The 20,904-nt window shown below is 39.9% G+C and overlaps 2 protein-coding genes across 2 annotated transcripts; both read right to left on the minus strand.

The window, feature by feature from the left end:
• Positions 1-423: 423 nt before the first annotated feature.
• On the minus strand, positions 424-3,640 carry LOC105023655 (homeobox protein Hox-A2a). The gene is made up of 2 exons (XM_010893032.5): positions 2,111-3,640; positions 424-1,499 (listed from the first exon to the last, which is right to left on the minus strand). Exons 1-2 carry the CDS (start codon positions 2,472-2,474, stop codon positions 733-735), a joined length of 1,131 nt encoding a protein of 376 aa, XP_010891334.1. The 5' UTR covers positions 2,475-3,640; the 3' UTR covers positions 424-732.
• Positions 3,641-6,313: 2,673 nt separating this feature from the next.
• Positions 6,314-10,469, minus strand: hoxa3a (homeobox A3a). Its single transcript, XM_020050229.3, has 2 exons — positions 9,987-10,469; positions 6,314-8,001 (listed from the first exon to the last, which is right to left on the minus strand). Exons 1-2 carry the CDS (start codon positions 10,450-10,452, stop codon positions 7,205-7,207), a joined length of 1,263 nt encoding a protein of 420 aa, XP_019905788.1. The 5' UTR covers positions 10,453-10,469; the 3' UTR covers positions 6,314-7,204.
• Positions 10,470-20,904: the final 10,435 nt, after the last annotated feature.

Below are 20,904 nucleotides of genomic sequence, written 5' to 3' on the forward strand. Positions count from 1 at the left end.
GCAATTAGTTTTTATGAAAAATTGTTAACAATATATTTTACTAAGAAAATGAGTTTCAATAATATTTACAAAATTTTCTAATATTAATACTATTTAAATAATTGAAAATGCTCATTTTTATGTACATAAACAGCATGAAATCGCAATTAAATTGATGCATTAATGTGATTTTGCGTAATGCTTCAAAAAATTATAATTAAACACTTACAATAAAATATAATCCACACACTAGCCTAAGAGATAAGGCTAATTTGGAATGCTTTCAAAAATTCAAAATTAGCTCATAAACAATGAAACAGTTAGTCATTTCTCCTCACCATTTTCTTTGTGGAGGGGGGGGGGGTGCAAAACATATTTGATAATAAATGCACGACATAAAAAGGTTTGCATAAAAATAATTGAACACAATCTGCCAAGTTCCTTATTGAAAGTCAGATTTATTCTAACAAAAATATCCATGGTACTGTAAGCTATACAAAAATAAAATGATCAGAATTCATTGTGCACATTCTCACATAGCCTACCCATAATATTGCATTTTAAGAAATCATGTGTTTTTGTAACTGCAGGCCACAATTGTATATTCTTACCTTGAATTAATCGGCTAATCAAATATTCAATAAAAAGAACATGAGCCGATCCTATGAAACACCATCAAAATTAACTTCATAGTAAATACATTTTTTTCTTTTTAATGTTCCGGATTGAAAGTTTTGTTCTTTTTTGATTGACTCAGTAGCTCAGATGCTGCAAGTCAATTGTAGTTAGGGACTCCGAGAAAAAGTAAAAGCTGTCCGTAGATATGTCCAGATTGTCCACGGGGCTGTCCAGGGATTCTGACAAACTGGGCGAAACAGCATCAGAGATGTGAAAGCAAGAATCCGAGGAGAATACTTGAAAATCGTGTATTGAAACGTCCAGGGCCGAGGGACTACCGCCATTGTCCGGGCCAGATGCAGAGCCTGGGCCTATTGTTGACACGCAGGCTGGAACAGTGGGTGACGGGTTGGAGAAATGTTTTAAATTTTTGTCATTGCCGCTTAGTGGCGAAACAGTATAGGTTTGGGCCTCGCCATTGTGTGGTCCAACATTCTGGAGTTGCTGGGAAGAAATCAGTGAGTTCTGCTGAAAGGAGTAGGTTTCTCTCTCCGTAAGGGCCCCGGTCACTGTATTGAGGCTCTCTTCGAACACCGATCCCTCCTCCTCCTCCTCCTCCTCGTCACTCACCGTCCCGTCTTCAGCCCTAGGCCCTTTCCCCTCGCCATTATGATTTTCCTTGCACTGGTTCTGCCGTTTGTGCTTCATCCGTCGGTTCTGGAACCACACTTTGACCTGCCGCTCGGTGAGATCCAGCAGGGCGGCTATCTCCACCCTCCTCGGTCGGCACAGATACTTGTTGAAGTGGAACTCCTTCTCCAGCTCCAGGAGCTGCGTGTTGGTGTATGCCGTCCTCAACCGCCGGGAGCCACCTCCTCCACTCTCTAGAATCTCTGGCGACCCTGGAATAATAGCACATGAACAAACTAGGTTAACAAGCATTAAAACATGAGCCACTGTTATTTGATGGTTCACATATTACCCTAGCATAGGCACAATCCACCGGACAATAACCTATTCAACAGTGGTTACTGCAGCAAAATGGCCGCTCATAAAAAGTCTTGCGGTATGGATATTTATAAATAAAAGCATAGTATTAGACTGAGTCTTGTTTATAGTGCACCATATATGTAACTAATCTCCCCTAGGCCTACAACAGAGAAGGAGTGAGAGGAATTGTGGTCCAGGCTTGTGTAGGCTGCTGATGAATGTGCCAGCTGCCCGGCACAGCAACACAACTACATCACTCTTCATTACTGTCACACATCAAAACTCTGGCACTGCTCAGTAAGGAAGGGCAGCGTGGAAATGAAATAAATAATTTTACATTATTTAACTTTGCCCAAACTTTTAAAAATAATGTATTAACAACAAGGGGAATCCAATGCATTATCGTGCAGATATACATTTAGAATTACCTCTGGAACTTTGTTAGTCAACACTCCTGCAGGTGCTTAGAAAGTGCATTCTTCATAAACATATTGTACTATAAATTAACCCATAACCCACCCACCTTTCGGGGAGAAGCATATGGTTCCACTCGTTATGGAAGTCGCGGCAGAAGTCGGCAGGAGATTCTTCTTGGAGGCTTTCTTCTCCCTCATCCAGGGGTATTCCGGGGGTAGAGAGGCGGTAGGCAGCGGGCTGCATCCATCCGGGCTGTGTCTGGGCCGGCTTTGCCTCGGGTGGCTGCCCGGGTTGAGGCTAGGAATGGTCTGCTCAAAAGGAGGAGGAATCAGTGTCGAGTGTGAAAGCGTCGAGCTCTTGATTGATGAACTTTGAAATGAATCACTGACAGGGGGGAAAGATGTCAGACACTCAGCAAGCGACGGCTGACTATTGATAAAACCACTCTCTCGCTCGAATTCGTAATTCATCTCCGCTCGCTGAGAGCCGAGGGAAGTTTGCTGTGCGTATTTTTATAAATGTCGAGGCTCAATGAGAAAGAGAGAGAGGAAAAATTATTTTAAAAATCCTCTGGTGGTGGCTTTTTTTTGTAATTCACTGATTACGGTCGTATGGGGACCGAGCTACTATTAAACTATTGAATTCATGGAGACAAGGTTGAAATTGGAACGAACGGCCTGTCACATGATTACTTTCTGCCCAATGACAATTTGGGATTTTAACAAAAGAAGTCACTGTCTGCGTGATTGATCCAAAACTCTTGTGAAGATCGCCTTGTCTCTTTATCGACGACTGCTTTTATTTACACCTTTTTCTTGCTCCAGTTTAACGTTCCATAGTCTCCAGTCAACTCCACTACGCAATAAATGTGATTTTTAGAATGGCCGCCTGCGCGCTGTGTGAAAGGGAAGTAGCTAGCTACACACTGCACAGGCCCGCGCACTCCTATTTTTTCGTATTGTTGGAGTGTGTCAGGAGAGAACGCCCCCGCGCTGCACAACTCTCACCAGTAGCTACACGCTATGCCTGCTGTCATTAGCGAAGTTAGCCATTCATATAGAGTTCTGTCATGAAAAAAAAATACCCCAAAACTGATACTGAGAGCTCCTGACAGCAACTAACCCCAACAATGTAATGTGTTTCAACGCGGTAGAGCTAACCATACAATTTAGACTGTGTGGTTCATAAGGGCTTGGATTCTTTCAAACCCGCGATAGCAATATTTAGCCTACACAATTTATTTACAATAATCTATTCACCCAATGCCATCATACTTCTAATTGCTAAAAATGAAACTATACCTGTACATTTATTTGACCATGAAGAAATGAGCTAGGGCTGAATTCAATCAGATTCCATTACAGTGTTTAGCTATTTTTTCACTGGTCAAATGAACTCACAGACTGGTCATGGGACTATATAAAGACGTACTGTAGGGCAAACGTTCTGACAGGTAGGTTTTCACATAAATATGAAACATGTTTGGACAGGGGATGCACATTGTCTATAAATAATACATAAATTACGACAGGGCGTAAACATTACTATGTGTTCAGTATGAAGGGATCCAGTTATATATACTGCAATAAATACTGCAATGTGAGATTGACTGTGTGGAGCCCTTAATGTTCAGCGCAAGAACAGATGGGGCAAGTCTGTCCATGGACACATTTGGGATATAAAGTCTTATACAAACATATAGAGGCATGGGCTACACCCACAATGCAATACACGTATTACATGCCCATATACAGATTGGGCATGTGTACACATACATACAGCATATCCAATTAATGTAAATTATTAAATTAATTTGATACAATTATGTGCACAACATTTATCTTGACAGATTTTTGAATACACCTCTGTGTAGTATTTAGCATTGTAAATTATTCCCAGTTATACTTAAGTAAGGTTGGTCGATATGAACCAACAAAAAAAGTTTAGGAAAAAAAATCCAATCTGATCTTCAGGCATACTTCTGAGTTTCTGCGGATAACGGGTGTCACAGCAGAGCTGTTGGGGTGGTGGACATGGAAATGAATGTAGAAAATTATTATCTTTAAATGTAAACCTTATTTTCACTCATTTATGGAACATATTGGTGCACAGTCGAAAATAAATCCCAACCATTGGAGTAGTATTTACAATACATTTACTGAGTACATTGAACAGAAATTATTTAGAAGAAAACGTCTGTAAACTCCCACAGTTAAGTTAGGTACCAGTATTATCTGTGAAGGCCACATTTTGGATGTTTTTCAGCCAATTGTACCTATAGTATGTTGTATTCTGCAGGAAAGGAAAATGTTAGAGTGGGAGAGAGAAAGAAAAGAAGTGGTAGGCCTCGCTTAGATTATTGCTTATATACCAAACAAAGAATCCTGGAAGCCTGCGCGCGATCAATCTTACTCGCCAAAAGGTCTGACAGCTCCGTGCCCTCAGAACACATTTAAGGCTTCTAACTCTCCCCCGGATCAAATGCAGCCAGGAAGCGGCTTGAAACACTGGCCACTCAGATTAGAACGCGTTTCTGTTCACAGTCATTTTTTCTCTCGTTAAGGGATGTTTTAAGACATAAAAAATACAAGGAAAAATGTGTAGACCTGCGATAATGCACATAACGGTGAGTAGGCTAAACTAAAATCTCCATTGCATTTTTTCAGCATAAAAAAGAAAATACGTCTACGTATTTACAAAAATGATTTTTTTTGTTGGAATTATAGCGTGGGTTTGCCGTTAGTGGGGAAAGGATGTGGAAAAGAACAGGACTGCAAAGGAGACCGAAGGCTTTTTGGAATTACGCATAGGCTAAGCTTTGTGTGCGAAGCAAGGAGTGGGTGGCGGCTTTCTGTGAACCATACGCAGACCCACACACTTTTTACAAGGGGATTCTGGGCAGAATGATTTAAGACCCCTTTCCTATAAAGGGAAATACATTGAATGGCAATTCCTTATTTTAACTCGAAAACCTATTTACACTGCGTAAAAATCTCCTACATATGGGTCAAATCAATGCTGTATGTGTGTTTCAGTGTGTGTGTGTTTACGTGAGACAGATAATGTGTGTGTGTGTGTGTGTGTTTTGGATCCAAACGGGCTCAGTGTATGCTGACAGACCATATTTCAATTGTTCTATGTTCCCTTGCTAGCCATATGAGCCATATGTCAGGATCATAGAGTGCTTGACATATCTTCCCTTTTTTAAATAAAACAAATTCGAGTAGACTATTCTAAAATGGCTTTAAGGGGATTCCTATTAATTTACTAATTTGGTCTCTGATTATTTGGGAATTATAGTGATTGCACAATATGTAGCCCATGGCATTAGATGTTGTATTGTTTTGGCTTATGTTGACCTATATTTCATCAATATACTAATTTGAAATTATTAGAAAATAAGAACTTAAATGTAATCAACATAATTCAATAGAAAATAACTGTTGTATGATAGACGGGTTTCTTTTCGAGTCAATTGAATGTTGGCATGCCACAACAAAGGAAACAGTTGAAATAAACTTTCCCAAATAAATAGTTTAAGAAATACACACGCTATAATCTTTGTAAGTATTATATACCATTGCACACTAAATTCAAATTTACTGCTATAATTTAAATTGTGTGCAGCAAATCCCGTTCCACATAGACTTATTTAGCTGCATTAGATATAGCTTATTATATTTACATAATTAATAAATGTTTTTTGCATTACATCATATTACTTTTAGCAAAATTTACATTTGTTAATAACTGTAATAGATACCTAAATAGGCGATGGTGTTAATCCTACAGTGCCGTAATCATTTTGAAACATGGGGCTTAATACTGAGTAACTGAATATAGTCATCAGCAAACTTTCTTCCCACAAACGATTTCTCATTTAACCTGTTTTATCTTAACAGATTCTGCAGAAGCTCATCCTGACATTTTTATTATTATGGATATGCAAACGTGAATGAGGCACCGGAACAAGGCCACCACCAGAGGTTCCGATGGGCCCACGAGTTACGAAGCAGACAATACAAGTCACATTTAAAATGTTTTCGTGATTAATTGTCACTATTAAATAACACAGTCCTTCACATATTATTACATGTATTAACTGTTTTGGAGAAAACGGGATTTTACAAAAATGTTGTGTACCAGTTCTCACAAATAATGTGTGTAATAAAACGAGCTTATTATTATTATTGTCACTATTATTATTGACTTACATGTCGACCGTATCTGTCATGTGTTCATGCAGTTTGTAGTTTGTGCCACTGTGTTCGATGTTTAAAGACCCTCCAAATGACGTTTGAAAGATACATTTATATTTAAACTCATTTATTTATTTGTTCGAACTGGAGCAGCATGGAATGTATGACACTGAAACAGAAACTTGGTGATATCTGGACTTCTCAATAAAGTAACGTCTATAATGTCTATCCTTCCTTTCAAAATTATTGCATGATTGCTTGTTGACATTCGTAAAGAAATAAAAATAAAAACCAGGAAGAAAAAACAGCAACATATCAGTGTGTGAGTTGCAGAGTGACCTGTAAGTCTTCTGTCTGCGGTCTACAGGTAAGGAGTAAAACTAGAGATGGCGTGGTTCCAATAATCTTCCTTGCCACATACAAAGAGCACATGAGGGGGCGGGGTCAAATAATACTAAATAACTCCATATTACGTCAGAACAAAATAAATAACATTTTGAAAGTCCAACACAACACAAGCTGGTTAGGTCTTTGGCTGGATATCCAGACCCTACTTGTTTAAAGCTTGTATCTCAAAAAACCCTGCTCACAGTTCCTATAAGGATCCTTCCACAAGTGCAACAAAATGCAAAACATTATTCAAATGCAGATAAATAAAAAACGAACAAATTCACATTAAAAGAATACTATTAAATTTGTTCATAAACCCTGTTTGATTTTTGTAAGAAACAAGTTGAAGATAAAATAGGTCTGTGGATGTGCCCCCGCGCGTGTCGTCTCGGATAATATGACTGTGTGGAACAATAACACTATAGAGAATAGAGACATTTCAAGCAAGAGGAATTAGTCTACTTTCCTATGCTACTTCACACATTAAACCATATCAAATAACAAACGTAAAATAAGAGAAGGTGAAAAGGCTACTGAAGAAAAGAAGAAACAAAGCGGTGGTGGTTCTGTAGGTAAGACAATAGGGCGGAGTGATCCGGGCTGCATCCCGGCTACAGATGCGTCAGTTTGGGCGCTTCCTGAATTCTTCCCTGAGAGTAATGCGGCGTAAGGTCTGTATACGTCGGATTCGGATCACACACTCCGTGATGGCGACTACTGCCCATAGTGATTGCTCCATTGTAGTCCATGTTTGCGGACGGCGGGTGCGAGAGGTGAGTCAGGCCGAAAATGGAGGCCCCATTGTTGGGCATTGAATCTATATAATTTCCACCTACATACACAGGGCTGCCCTGCTGTAAGTGAGTCCCATAGCTGCCATTGCTATGGAGAGGATGCGCGTCATACTCGGGCGTGGCCGAACCGCCAGTCCCGGGATACCTCTTTTGAGAGGGCGGGCAGTTGTTTAGGGAGCTGTTCAAGGAAGTGGGATATGACGTGGGCATACCATATGCATTATGAGGGGGCTTATTGTAAGACGTTGGCGATTGGGACTCATAAGAGACACTATTAACCAGAGAATGCATAGAGTTGAGGTATCCTCCACCACCACCACCGGGGGATGGACCGAGAGGGCTCCGAGGGGACTGTCCCCCGGGAGACGGCATCATGCCACACCCTTTCTGATCCTTTTTATACTTCATCCTGCGGTTCTGGAACCAGATCTTAATCTGCCTCTCTGTGAGGTTGAGCAGGTTAGCCATCTCGACCCTGCGGGGTCTGCAGAGATAGCGGTTAAAGTGGAACTCTTTCTCTAGTTCCACCAGTTGTGCGCTTGTATAAGCCGTCCGGGCTCTCTTCGACGCTGCTGACCCTCCCGGAGGACTCTTGTCTCCAGGGCAACTCTCAACTGCGCGGAAGAGGAAAAGGAAGACCGTCAATCAGTAACCAACCACAGCAGCAAACACAAGAACAAGACCTACAGTGACAAGATAGATATAGCTGATTTCACAAGTTTCTCCACATTAACGTAAAAATGCACATATAATTCAGAAGTTTACAAATGCAGATAAATCAGATAGGACTCCAACGAGACTGGGACGAGACTAATGTCATTAGACATATCAGTTAGGGTGAGGCTGACAAGCAAGTATCCAAAAGCCCAACAGATTTGGATCGTTTTGTGTTTTTGCTGTGACATTTATCGGTGTATCGGTCTAGACTTAAAGAAACTAAAGATGAAGGTGAATTGTAGGCTGGGTGGCGTAAATAAAAGTGTATGAAGGTCTATGATAACGAAAGATTAGGTAGGGTTGAATGCTAAGGCTCATTCAAATGGATATAGTCTACATAGATTATTCTAATATTTCATGTTTTTTTAAGAATCTCGACAGGTAATAACACATTTGAGCATACAAGCAATAGAATGAAATGCGATGAGATGTCCCCATCCGAGAAACATTTTTGGTTCCACATTTAACCCTTTTCACAGAGGATTCCACGTGGAACCCAAAATGGTTATATTTGGAACCAAAATGGTTCTCCCGGGAACCATAAATGGTTCTCATTCGGGGAAAGAGTGGTATGTGTTCAGTATAGGGTGGATACTCTGTTCGCCATGCCTTTTACGAGTCTCACCTTGCTAAATGGCAAGGGCTCAGCCGCTGCACAGGAAGGTGTTGGTCTAGTTACCGTTTGTGGCAGACTGCCAACACCTAATAAGTTTCACTACTAGCTACTGTAGAGTCAGCCAGACGCTGGGCGAGAGGAATGCAGCATGACATAATGTTACAAGTTACCTTTTTTAATAAATGGGGGAAGAACTATTTTCACCATCTCAGTTTCAGAAACTATGCTATATTCATTCTTACAGCTACACGAAAAATGCTATACCCATGCTATTCTCCATGCAATCTTAATTTTCAAAATAAAAAGGCTTAACATTGTATGTGCATAAAATTCGTCAAACGGCAGTAATAAACGATTTTTATCGTAATATTTAGGCTAATGTATGAAACAGTCCCTTTGGCCTTGGTATGGACATAATCGTGATAAATGTTATTCAGTAGACCTTCTGGATGACTTCTGGATGCCTTTTGGATCCCATTCTTTCTTTTCTCACCAAATATATTCCCAAAAGTTGGACATAAATAGGCCTACTGGCCTAAGGAGACAATATGATTTGGTAAGGCTATGGGAATGTAATAATCTTTGAACTTTGGGTTACATCTTTGGTAAACAACTCCGAGCTCTTGGATCTCGCCTCTAATCAAAACAAGTAAATTGGAACAACTGTTTAGCGTGTTTGTTTCTTGTCCTACACGAAGCGGTTGTGTGATCAGGGTCAATATGTGATGTTTATTCAAGCAACATGTCAACGCTAGAGCATACGGACAACAAATGGCGGAGCAAAGCCAAGAGGAAAACAGGGCTACTTTATAAAAGATAATAAGGTTCGTTTCATAATACTAAAAACACAACGAGGTAACGATGGAAAATAACTCATCTGCAAATGGAATGCATAATTGTGGGGAGAAGCCTACTGATAAAAAAAGACGGTGTGAATAATAGACCTGCTAAAACAGGATAGATACTAAAGATTATCCAAATGGAATAAGTATGCATAAAAGATCATCAGGCATGCATCATAATGGTTAAATTATACTTTGTTTAAGGAAATATTTCAGAATGTACATATATGTGCATTTTCTGTGGGCCTAACTTTAACGTCGGTCGTTTCCTCTAAGGAAAATATATCGGTAAACTCGGGGGCATGTAGTTAACTGTTTAGTGTTATGTATCAGTAATGGATTACATAACTACGTATTTAAGTACGAATATTTATGTTTATTTTATCAGGTTTTTCAAGTGGAGGTCTATAGGTAGGTCATATACCTGAGCTGGAGCTACTGTTTTTAGGCTTCTGGTTCTGACGGGACTCCTTCATCCATGGGAATATGTTCTTGCGGGTGGTGGAGGTCGGCGAGCCATGCACAGAACTCTTTGAGTTGGGTTGACTGGGGCCGTTGCTCGTGTTCTGGTTGAGAGAGCCAGGGGACTGGGAAGGGGGTTGCGGGACAGACACCGACACCTGCGGTTGATTGTTTTCGGTGAGGACGGGTGGCTGCGCCGCCTGGATGGCAGTGCTCCTATCGCAGCTCTCCGCCATCTCCCCCGGCTTCTGCATGGAGACCGAGCCGTCTGGGGACTGCAAGGAGCAGGCGGGTCGATGGTACTCACTTTCCACATGAGAGGCTCGGGGATATTGGACCTGATTGGCATCATAACTGAAGCCATTTGCGCTTTGATACGGGTAGCCACTGTAAATTGCAGAGCTGTCGTAGTAGGTTGCCTTTTGCATCTCGCCGTTTCCCAATATTTATTTCAAAAACTGACAGGGTCTTGACACCCTTGTAGAATAACATTGGCCCTTGGTCACGTGACGCCTCTTCGCCAATGGCCTCCTTGGGTGAACCTAGGGTTACAAGAAGCACGGTGAGGAGAAGAAATGGTGGCGATCCATCTTACTTTTCAATACAGGGCTGACACCGGAGACTATGGAGGCAAAATAGGGGCAACAGTTCTTTGGCTATTACCGTTTACCTTATGGTTAACAACACACCGCACAAAGTCATGCACAAACCTCATATCACCATCTGCACTTATGCCAACTGCATCAACATAAATAAGCCAACGAGTATAAAAACATAATTATTAACTGTGTCATAGTAATATTTATGCCAAAACAAAATAAAAAACCAACACTGAATAACAGGCCTTTTTGTGAACTTGGCCTAAAGATAGGCCTATGTGTTCTTAGGTTTTAATTAAGCTTCATTATAGTACATGTATTATTATTATTATCATTATTATTATTATTATTATCATTATTATCATTATTATCATTATTATCATTATTATCATTATTATGATTATTATCATTATTATCATTATTATTATTATCATTAAGGGGAAAATTGCTCCTCAAATCTACAATAGCTTCGGTACGGAATATGCCTATATTTTTCCAGGTTGTTAATGTCTTAAAAGTAAATTTCTCTTCGCGGAGCAGGCTCCTTCTCAACGCGTTGTGCTTTAGCCTAACCCAGCCAAGACACCTGGCTAAAAGCATAAACAATCACATTCCCCAGTTTTTTGCTGCATGTGTTTGAGGAACTGAGATGGATGAAAGGGCCAGGAAAAAACCTGAAAAACAGGGTGCGGGTGGGCATCCGCGCATCTCCACGACCAAGACGTGAACTTCCCTCGCAGGCCCATAATAATGGTTCATGTCGGTGCTGTCGGCCTGGGCGCCCATCCCAGTGATGTATGGGGGTCACTAGGCCGAGACGGCGCACTGCAGACATCGGCCCGGTGAAATACCGGTGTTTTGTTTGATATTCAGGGCAAAAGAGATCTGGGATGTAGCCTTTAACTATAGGCGTACTACTAACCTACTCAAAGTAAGGTAGCCATTGTGGATCCAATGAGAAGGGATATCAAACTTATGTTAGTCGTTTATACAGATAAAATTAGAAGCTATTAAAAACGATTCTGTTGATTGGCTTGGTAAATTATTCGAGATATATTCTGGGCAAACGGGTACAAAAAATGTAATAGTATTTCGTTAGAGTGGTCCACATTTGTGAAGCATTGGATACGGAAGAAAACGTTAAGGTTGTTATCACAGCCTCTCAAAGTTCACCCTGTCACACAAAACACATTTTGTGTGTAATCCAAAAAAGCACAGATAAAAAATGTAATTCGATACAGCAGTATTAAGAAAAACAAACAAGTTAATCTAACGGTAGCCCCCTAAAGGAATATGAGACATGTAGTCTGTTGTGTATGAAAACAAGCATTTTATTGCCTGGTTATGACAGTCCAAAATATTGTTAATCTAAATAAATTTCTGAAGTTGGGTTTCGAAGAACTTTGTGACTCAAAGAAAATATACAAGGCCTTATATTCTATTACTACAACATACAACAATGAATAATATTAATAACAGTGATACTAATAAACCAATTACGTCAACAATAATACAAAAATCTTAATTTGCGTTTATAATAAATAGAAGATTTTAGCTAACTTTAACTAGGCCTACGGCACGTTGAACCATCATGCACCACGATAAGCAAAACATTTTAAAAAACAAAAACAAATTTAGCCTCCAACACACCCCAGACTAAAAATTAATACAACATCCTATCACCACATCAGCTCTTAAAGCATTACTCTGGAAAACATATCAGAAAGCTTTTGATGCATTTCCAAAGTAAATAGTCTGGTTGAAAAAAAGAAAAAAGGAAGACACGGCAGTAAAGAGAAAACAGAGAGAAGACAGACTCGAGCCTTCGAATGCTCAGTCCCTGCTCCGGGCGAGAGAGAAATCTGGCTGCCTGTGTGAACTCTTCCTGAACCGAGATGTAAGTCATATGGTGATAAATCACCGCGCGACACAAACTCCTTCATTTACAACTGAGAGAGAGACTATTTCTGGCCTGCTTACCGTATCCTCTGACGACGAATGCAGACCACAACGCAATATTTTCTCATTCAGCGACGAAATCGATCAAAACAGTAGTCCAGAGAAAAAGTTTAGGCAAAGCGAGCAAGGGTAGAAGCAGCAACAACCGACTACGCCTAGCACTTACAAGACTCATCAGCCAAACTGAAAAAGCGAAGAGGCGAAGTGTTCTGTGTACAGAAGAAACGAAATCCTTTTTCTGTTGGACGTGGATAGGTATACCGAGATTACGAAAGCAGGCGTGAGCACTCGGGTCGCCCAGATAAGCGCTATCTGCCCTCACGGTTGAACTTATCACATGCAAGAGCAGTGCCCATGCCTCATACCAAAATTAAACCTAGCTAGGGCTATGCTGGACTATGTGTTCGTGCAGACATCACCAGACCAGTGAACTCCCCCGAAACATAGCGTCACCATAGACAAGAACAATTATGCAAATGAACTAGCGCCTTGGACACAGAAAGCCACTTCAAATCTTGTCTCTCCTCCCCCACTTGATAAAGAAGTAGTCTATGTTTTTACAAAAAACATAAACACCCCGTATCCGGTTTTTGTTTTATGACATTAGGTGTTATTTAATAAACAGAGACTCGAATAATGACCACATGATAAGTTGAGATATTACCCGGGTAAAGCAGAGTAGATGATAACCGCACATTACCATTACTATAAGAGCCATAAAGGGCGTCCATCTCCAACTTAATCATTAACCAACATTTTTGCATTGTGTTTAGCACATCAATACTATCATTGTGAAACGGAGCTGGGAATTTTGGGTGTTAACAAAATTCAAAAAATATAAAATATAATACGAATGGTTTGAAAATAAATAAAATGTGCTTTTATGAACTGGAGATGCCGCGGATTAAAGCCTTGACTGGGATGAACCAAGGGAAAGACCCACATCGTGAGAAACATTGACAGAAGGTACACCTACAAAAGGGAAAACAGAGGAAGGAGAGTAGATGAGCAGGGGGAGAGAGATACCGAGACCAAGGGGGAATCCCTAAGCGAAGTGTGTCGTTTGCAGCCAAAGCAAAAATGTATGTCCTCTCGCATCTCTATGCAGTAAAGGCGTCCAGAGCACTGCTTCTCTTGCCGTCTGAGGCCGCAGGATGGTTGGATATAAGGACTGATTCAGCAACACAATAAAAAGGTAGAACATGGAAGTCGTGGGAGGGTGAGTGGGACAAAAATTCACGCGTGAGGATTTTTTTGTGCAAACGTTGCCTTTTTTTCAAAGCAGATTAGTGACTTGGTATAATTATTTACTCCTTTGTGTTTTTAGGAAATGCTGAGTCGTGATTTTGCTTTAATTCCGTCTCTAGGTATAGGGTTAGATGTCATGGACAGAGGGAACGTAGCTGGTTGATGTTAATACCAGAAGAACGAACACAAATAATAAACAATGCTGTGAGTAGGCCTACAATTTTGATAACTTTATAGCAAGTGTAGTTTAAAGCCTACGCCGAGGCAGATGGTTTTTAACATCATTATTTAGTTTTGAATGGAGCAAGGTCCCGTCCCCAAAACAGCGATTCTCCGTTTCGTTTTTATAGTGACAAATTACAGCACAATACATATACCGAAGATAACGAATTATTCCTCTCGGGCATTTCATATCACCACTACAAACTGTGAAGTGTAGAAACTATGGATGTGTGTGTGTAAACGCCGGTGCGTGAGTATGTTGGAGTAGCCAACATGCGTGTGTGCTACTTATAAGAATTTAATAAGGACGTATATAAATAATGTGGACTTACCGAGTCTCCTGAACACAGTAGTATGGTAGGGATTTATTTTGGTAGATTTCTGAAAAAAAAATGTTAATGAACGTTACGTTACGCCAAACTGTTTCCTAAATAAATCCTGAAGATCCAAAATTCTATCAAACGCTGAAATGGGGAGTTCATATACATATAGATATGAAAATTTTTTGTGCTACATTAGCCTGCTACCATATGAGTAGAAGCGAGTTATGACAACGTTAAGTTACAACCCATCAATTCATGCAATCCACTGTGTTAGGGTTAGACTAATTAATATGTAAAAATACACCTCATTAACATTCCAAATAAATCCAGCAAATTGACAACATTTGGATAATAGAGACGTTGCATTTTAAATCATTTGAAAATATCGTGCACGTGTTGTTGCTGTGGCTAAATGTTAATATTATATAATATTGTTATCCAATGTGTGTTGCAAGGAATATAAACATAATTATAGAAAGGCGTAATATCTACCCACATTCACACACATAGGCATATTTATAGTTTAATAACACTTAAACACTTAAATATCCAACATTTTGCTTGTAGAAGAAAGAACCCATCTCAAAATCAACAATCAGATTTCCTCTCATACAATTAAAAAACGAACAAGTAAAACAAGAAGAATCTTAGACTACTGTTGTAGCTTTACTGTTTTTGTGTCTATTTTTTCCCACTTGGATCAAATAGTCATTAGCTCTCGCGCAACGGCTGCCCCAAGTCCCTGCGCCCATAAATCACACGCAAGCGCCATGACCTCAGCGCGGCCGCGCGGTCCTGGATGGCACTCAGTCTTCCATTATATCCTCGTTTCCCTGGCGGAGCAGCACAACCCCACAGCTTTTCTTTACTTTTGATGTACCTCAATTTGATTTATCCTTTATAGAAACCTTGCGTATAACACCACACATTTATAGGGAACGAAATTACACCATGAGCAGGACGTCATAGCAGATTTTGACTAAGTTTATTTGTTTTCTTCTTACCAATAGACAATAAACTGGTTGGTTTCATTTACAAACGGCTATGTAGGCCAACTACAAATTTGATGCATCTGTGTCAATGGCTGCCTAATTTGCTAATAGCTTTGTTGAAGAAAAAAAGGAATGGTAGCATGCTGATTTTGTGGAAATAAAACTGAAAATAAAAATACTACTTTGTTGTGATATCTATAGACATCAATGTTTTTAGGCTACTCCATACTATGGGGAATTGTGTGGAGTTGAAGGCAAGCTAATATGTTCTCAAAGTAAAGTACATATCTTAGTGCTGAAGTTATGTTTCATGTCATTCATGTATGTAGCCTGATGAACATTTAAAAAAGAAACGTGACAAACTGTCATCACACTTTTTAAAGATATTCCATTCCTAATTTTCCATCCAGGCAAAACAACTGAGTCTTTTTTTACTGACCTCTGCCTCGCGTGGCAATAACTCACGACAGTAATGAACAATCGGCGGAAATACCTCAAAATATAATCCATCCTCCCCAAGCACAAGCTTTAACTCTGTCCGCGTGGAAAAACATATCCGTCCGTGACAGCCGTTTAATACCATCCAAGACAGAACCCCGTTCTATCTTTCCCTCTTTCTCTCCTCCGCAAAAGTCTACAAAGCCCCGACTCCACTCACAGAAAATGGGGGGACGCGCGTAATCAGCATCGTATGGCCAGACCCGGACTCCGGTTCTCTCCCCCGTGCCATAACGCCGCGCCGTATTATGCGCCCAGCACACGTGACACAACGTCAACTTAAACCCTTTTTATTTGAGCCGGTGAATCATTAATGGAGGCAGTCAATGCCCCTGAGAAGAAACGGATCACTTTCGAAGGAGAAAAGAGGTTTACATGACACTGCAATGTATCTGTCGATGGGACAGGTCTCTCACAGCGCCGTTCTCCTCGCCTCTGATTCCTAAGAGTGTGGGTTCTCTCGTGTGTTCAGTTTCAAAGACTTGCATCTTCAATGCAAATTAGCGTGAACAGCAAGCGCTAATCCCGATGTAGGCTAGTAGTCTACAACTACTCAATATGGTTTCTGGCAGAGCAAGGGAAGTGTTTGACGCTGTGGTGCGACAAATCGCACTATGCGAAATAGAGAAGGCTTTTCCCCCTCTAGGAAGACCTTTGCGAGTGGTGGATTGATCACTCACTACATATAGTCTCCCCTTCGTTTCATAAAGCGATATGGCTGTGGCTATTGTATGCAGAGTGGGCAGCAGAGGCACTTAATATCGCACCCACTCCATTATAGATCACCCCGCGTCCACGAGCCACAACTACTTACTCACCCACTCATGAGTCAGTCAATAGTCTACTGTTGGAAATTACATGTCTCATAGTTACCTGTCCGAACACTGCGTAAAGGTGAGCATCCCGATAGCCAAGAGTGTGTGTCACTCAGTGCTGATCTGAGTAGAGAAGTGCATGAGTGAGATCAAGGAGCAGGTTCTTTACCCCCTCCAGTCAATGGAGGGACCCTCCATTCAACCTGCAGCTCTTACGTATTTCATACAGACAGTTGAGTGATGCTGGGAATAATAGGTTTACGCTGAGTGCATACCCGAATCCTAGTACCGAGAGAGGCAAGAAACAGGTACTAACATGACAACTAGTCTACTTTTCGTGAAAACGTAGGACAAGAGGGCTAGGACAGTAGGCTAATTTACTTTGAATTCATTTTCTATTACAAAGCACACAACGTATTTAGCGTGGCCCGGTAAGCTACATGATATCGTTTAGACTTCCAGGGTATTGGGTACAGCCTAAACCTTGGCCGGAAGAGCCGCCCTTCTCTCGGCACCGTTTGGCGCTTGTTTTCTGTCAACACTAAGCAGCGGGCGTGGAAATGTTCCACCATAACTATTAATCACCCCAAGCGGACATGGACCGCATCCCACTCCCACACCACCCTTTGTCTTCTAAAACTACAACTTGAGCCGTTTAAACTTTTAAAAACCAGAGCAGGAGGAGACAATCTCTTATCAGCTTACCTTTCAGACCAGTGTGAAGAGGTTTATGAGTGAACAGGCTCTGGATTTGTGTTTGAGTTAGAATTAGTCTATTGGTGATTTTAATGTATACGTTATGTTCTTGTTTTATTTTTGAAGAGGTGACGACACTTTAATTACTTTGAATTATTCAAGAGTTAAGTCTTTATTTTGGGGCAAATGTTGGTGATATATTTATGTGATTGATATCTTTATCTGGGTTTCTAGTTTGTCCAGATTTGCATAGGTCTACCACTCCACGAGCGCCGGGCAACGACGGAGAGCATCTGTGGCTTGAGCGGACCGTGGACGGAAAACAGACCCCCTCTCCCACGCCTTTCGCCACCGCACCTGAACTTTTCCCTGACCCAAACCGATGCACCGAAAATCTAGTGTGAAGATATTTGCGGTCAAAAACAGGGAGAGGATAGAGACTACATAACCAATTAAGAGGTATACCTCCTTTCTCAGTTGGGAAGATTTAGGATACTTTTGGGATGGGTATTTGTTATTTTCAGCAGTTTATTATCCTTGATTTTGTTAATGTCTTTGTTAACACTTTATTTCCAAGCTGGTCGTATATATTAGCCGTAGACTGATACAGAGCTTCGCGTTTGGATGTACGCCAGACGGCGGTACATATCTCCCAGCAATGTTGACATTTGGAGCTCTTAACAGCAAGGCTTGGGTTACGGATACACTCAGTGGAAGATAACTCTTTCTCAGGGGTTTACATCGGCCAACATCAAGGCTAATTCGAAATTCGACGCCCTAAGTTAGCTTGGCGTCCATGCTTAGACGGGAAAGACTCAGATCTGGTAGTTTGTGTCAGTATATGTTGTAAAAAAGGAATGTAGAATATAGTCTCTTTTTTAATGTATTTCGAGGTTTTTGCAGGTTAACGTTAAATCAGTTCAAAGTAGGCTATAAACGCAGAAAACAAAACGTATTAATCTGACACCAAACAATAACAACAGAGAAAAAAATTATAATAGTAATCAAAATACTACTACATAATACTTATTATTATTATTATTAATGAAACATTTAATTTAATTGTAAATTAGGTACACGGTTCATTTTTTACTTATTTATTGACCTGTGCTTATTATAACTTTTTATATAAAACTTTTTTACATTAAACTTCAATACCAGGCTATAGCCTGAAGTCAGTCTTTGGGGGTGAGAATGATTATCTGTTAATGTTTAACTTAGTTCTTGATTGTTCTTTGTGTCTTCTCTCATTGAGGCGCTCTTTCAGCAATGTGGACAACTCAATCATGCACAATAGCCTACTTATATTTTGCATGTGGCTTACAGGACGAGACTTAGAACACATGCGCATAAAAATTGTCATAAACTTTTCTTTTACAAAACGTTGGTGAATGACAGATTTAGAATGAATGTATTGTTTTTATGAAAATTTCTATTCATTAAACCCAAAAGAAATGTGTTTTTTGTCAAGAAAATAAAACTGTGACAGATTATTTTGTGTGTGAATAAACATGTTATTTTCCTCGCTCAATCTTGTTATCACTTATGTGCAATGCCAATATACACTTGGGTCGAATTAATTATACCGTTTCTTTTCAATTAACTTATTTATGGTCAGTTTAACCAAGTGGCATTTCTGGGCTCTAGATCCTTGAATGTAAGCTGTGTAATGAGCGCACAATAATTATTTGTGGATGTATTTTTCGAACTCAGCAGCTTTATATCAACGGGATAGCACAGCGTTTATATAATGAACTTATTTTCCAGTTGTATGAGCTTCTCAACGTTTATGCCACGTTGCAATTTCATAAATTGTTTTTCAATTTTTTTCAGGTATATTTGCCAATAAATTTAATATTATGGAAAAGTACAGATGTCATGTAGAAGTTTAAAAATGTTCACATGATGCGCTTTGTTTCAAATTAAATACTGCCTGGCTGCGCGCCTTGAACTCGAGTTGAATGTAATGTCGTACCATATAACTGAACCAGCACAGAATAATTTTCGACCTCCATCTTTATATGACAAATATTCAAATTCTAGCTAACATTTAGAAATGTGTTGTTTATACATTTTCAAATAGCTTTTTCGCTAACGGTTACGCAATTATTTAACGCAAAGGAGAAACACAACATACTTAGGAAATAAAAATAGTCTACTCACAATCAGATACGAAACCAGGAAACTGACGGAAAGAAGCGTGGGCTTAGCAGAGTTGAGAATATTTGATTCGTGCTCCGCGGAGGATCACTTCAAATGAAAATTCTGCCGATTTTCATATCTATTTTCGACCCGCGGGCATTCATTATTGAATAAGTCACGTGAGAGAGCATATAAAAAATGTAGTACATTGGGAGTGACCTCTAGTCGGGTATTAAATGAGCTCAAATGTCTAATTTAACTATCTCGACATCATGAGAGACTGTGTAAAACCTGTGCCAATCATCCAAAATGCCAATTTCTATATTCCAAATCTGCGCCAAATGCTGGCACAGAAAAGGCCTACACCCTAGTTGGCAAGATCATTTGTGTAATTATATATGTTTTTATTTAATTGCACTTGTATCCACTTCAAGCTCAGATGGACTTTGCAAAGTTGTAGGCCTATTACGCATTCCATTCCAGCTGTGCACAATGACATTTGATAAAATATTCCGACTGTTATGCACTTGCTAGAACATTCCACTTAGGCCTACATTATATAATGAAACATAGGATGAGTCACTGATGATTGTAAAGTACAATACCTTAGATTAAACATGGTTCTGATGGAGAACAATAACAATGTCCTTTGATTTAATTTATGGAACAAATAAGAGAATTCATAGCCGACTCCCTTCAATTCACTATAATAACGCCGGACCTTTACATAGGCTAACTAGATCCCTGTTACATAAACCTTAAATGTCTTTTTAACAGATATAAGCGTGGTCCATCACAATCCTTCCCTTTGCCATGATCTGACAAAGGTGTTAGTTTGACGAATAGCACCCGAGACGACTTTGAATCAACATTACCATTGCACACCTATACGCCATTTTCTTCCTCATTGTCTCGTGGGCAAATAAAATTTTAAAAAAAGCCACGGAGGTCTGGACATTGTGTGTATCGTAAGGTCAGGGGTCACACGGAGTGCTCTAAGTCGATGATTGGCCAGATACTAGTGTGTCCTCTAGTTGAACCTTTCGATTGTTTGGATGTAGCAGGTAGTGAACAACACACATGCTGGTGCACTGGGATTTGAAGTGAAATGCACACTGTGGTTATCATTTGAAATAGGTAGAATACACCTCTATGGCTATAGGTATAGTCGGGATTCATGTTCACTCAAAAAAAAAGAACCATTTAATTGTACTTAGAAACCTCACCTAAAATGATTCAGCCAGAAAAGAAAAAAATTGCTGCCCATATATGGTGGACATTCAAATATAAATTTTGGGAATTTCTTTAGAGTGTTTTAACAATCACCTTGCTAATTAACAGATTATGAACACACATGCCCATGCTATTAATTTTTTTGCTGGTTTA

The sequence above is a fragment of the Esox lucius genome, chromosome 10 (assembly GCF_011004845.1).
Source record: "Esox lucius isolate fEsoLuc1 chromosome 10, fEsoLuc1.pri, whole genome shotgun sequence".
NCBI lineage: Eukaryota > Metazoa > Chordata > Actinopteri > Esociformes > Esocidae > Esox > Esox lucius.